Below are 2,263 nucleotides of genomic sequence, written 5' to 3' on the forward strand. Positions count from 1 at the left end.
AAGAAACATGTCCACATGTTCAACTGACCAGCCATATTGTCCTTATATCCAATAGTGGGCTGCAAATAGAATAAATAGAATAGAGAAGATGCACAGTTGAAAAAAATGGATGAGCATAAAATCAAAATATTTTGTGTTCATTTGCATGAATGCATAAAGCCCTCTTTCCGTTTGGACCATTTAAATTTGTGATTAATGTATTGAGATATGATTTTATATTATGGTATAATCTAGACCGTCATGTAATATATTCTGTCTGTGGACAGTCCATATTCTTAGACCTTACGCCACTATATGGTGTATTCTTGGCAAGGTTGCTTCTGTAGAGAGAATCAGATCTTACTTGAATAGTTATTGGTATATTGCCACATTTGCATCTGGTCTCCTCTTGGACCTTTGGCTTTGACATCGACCATTTAAAAATATATTAAAACAGAAACTAGAAGATAGCAAAGGCCACAAATATTTTCTTCCAATTTTAACCTATCAATGAGGGATCACTATACAGGTAAGTCTAAATTTTCAGATTGAAAACTCATGCTCAATGTGGGACTGTATATAATTTGCAAGACGCAGGCATCTTTGTTTAGTGCACCCAATTTATGCCCTACACACTTAAAATTGATGCCCTTTGCATGGAAAGTTCAATAAATATGGGTGGCGTTATTCACGCATGTTTTAGCCTTATAAGATATGCAATGGAAATAAGTTTTCCAGCTTCCAAGAACATGTGACACTTTGATACAGAGGCACCGCCTATAAATTTAATAGGGTAAAATTTCTCAAGTTGTTCACTTTGATACAGAGGTGCCGCTACAGATTTAATAAGGTGAAAATTTTCAATTGTCTTCTCCTTAACCCATGAGCGTTACTATTTTCCCTGTATGCTATAGCCTAATTGTGGCAAACCGAATAATTTAATAGAATCCATGTCAGAAGCATTAAGTTACCAAATGCCACACAGTTTGAGACACTTATTTGCTGTACTATTAGTTTATTGCAATCCCGCTAATCCAAGAGAGTTGTGGGAAAAATTTGAAAGCCCGACGTATGAAGATTTCAAAAAATACCCAAATATGCATACAAGAGAAATTCGTCACAAAGTACTAAATCATATTAATGATATTCTTCATTCAATGGGTCGTGATATCAACGAATTTGAACTAACTCAGGGCAAAATTCAACCATCTGCAACAGCCAAAGAAGCTAAAGATGTACATTTTGAAAGGAATATTATCGTTAATGAACAAGATTTACAATTGCCATATAAACTAAACATTGAACAAAGAAGAGCTTACAATGTAATCCTTGATAGAATATTCTCAAATAAACTCGGAGCATTCTTCATTGATGGTCCGGGTGGAACTGGAAAAAACTTTTTATATCGTGCCTTATTAGCTACAGTGAGACACATAGGATTTATAGCATTAGCGACTGCGAGTTCAGGTGTTGCTGCTTCACTTCTTCCTAGAGGCCGAACTGCTCATTCCCGATTTAAAATACCTATTGATGTTAATGGAATTTTTAGTTGCAATATTAGCAAACAAAGTTCACTGGCATCGTTGATTCGAGATGCAAAACTAATAGTATGGGACGAAATTCCAATGGCGAAAAAAGAAATGGTTGAAGCACTAGATTTGCTCCTTAGAGATTTAATGGAAACAACTATGCTATTCGGTGGAAAGGTTGTTGTATTTAGTGGCGATTTTAGACAAACTCTTCCCGTTGTCCGTGGTGGACAAAGGGAAGATTTTGTTCGTGAAAGCTTACTATGTTCTGAAATTTGGCATCAACTTGAAAAATTACAACTGTTCGAAAATATGCGTGCAAAAACAGACCCAGCTTTTTGTGAATATTTGATGAGAATTGGTAATGGAAAAGAAAGAAAAATGATATAACTCATTCCTTCTTATAACATGATCTGCAAATAGGTTAAATAATCTTTTGGAATTACTCAAACTAAATCTTGATAGATGAAAATAAATTTATATATATATATATATATATATATATATATTTTTTTTTTAAGGGGGATACTAGCACCGGTTTTATTACCCATATGTCTTGGCTATATAATCACTCCTCTGCGCCTCACATTGCCTCATGATTGCAGCCTCATGTAGAGGATTCATGGTGTAGCTGCGGGCAAAAGTCTCACGAGGGCATATAATCTCAGAGCCATATGGATATTTTATCAAAGGCATAGGTGCAAGGCAACACAAACCGGGCTAAACCTTACCTCACTAATCCTATTGAGGCAAAG

At 35.3% G+C, this 2,263-nt stretch overlaps 1 protein-coding gene across 1 annotated transcript; it reads left to right on the forward strand.

The window, feature by feature from the left end:
* Positions 1-929: 929 nt before the first annotated feature.
* On the forward strand, positions 930-1,898 carry LOC104243546 (uncharacterized). The gene has a single exon (XM_009798749.2). The coding sequence runs from the start codon at positions 930-932 to the stop codon at positions 1,896-1,898; it is 969 nt and encodes a 322-aa protein (XP_009797051.2).
* The last annotated feature ends 365 nt before the right edge of the window (positions 1,899-2,263 follow it).

This window comes from Nicotiana sylvestris, chromosome 10 (assembly GCF_000393655.2).
Source record: "Nicotiana sylvestris chromosome 10, ASM39365v2, whole genome shotgun sequence".
In the NCBI taxonomy this organism is placed as follows: Eukaryota; Viridiplantae; Streptophyta; class Magnoliopsida; order Solanales; family Solanaceae; genus Nicotiana; species Nicotiana sylvestris.

Coding starts and splice junctions, on each gene's coding strand:
- LOC104243546 (XM_009798749.2), top strand. CDS start 930: ATGTCAGAAGCATTAAGTTACCAAATGCCACACAGTTTGAGACACTTA.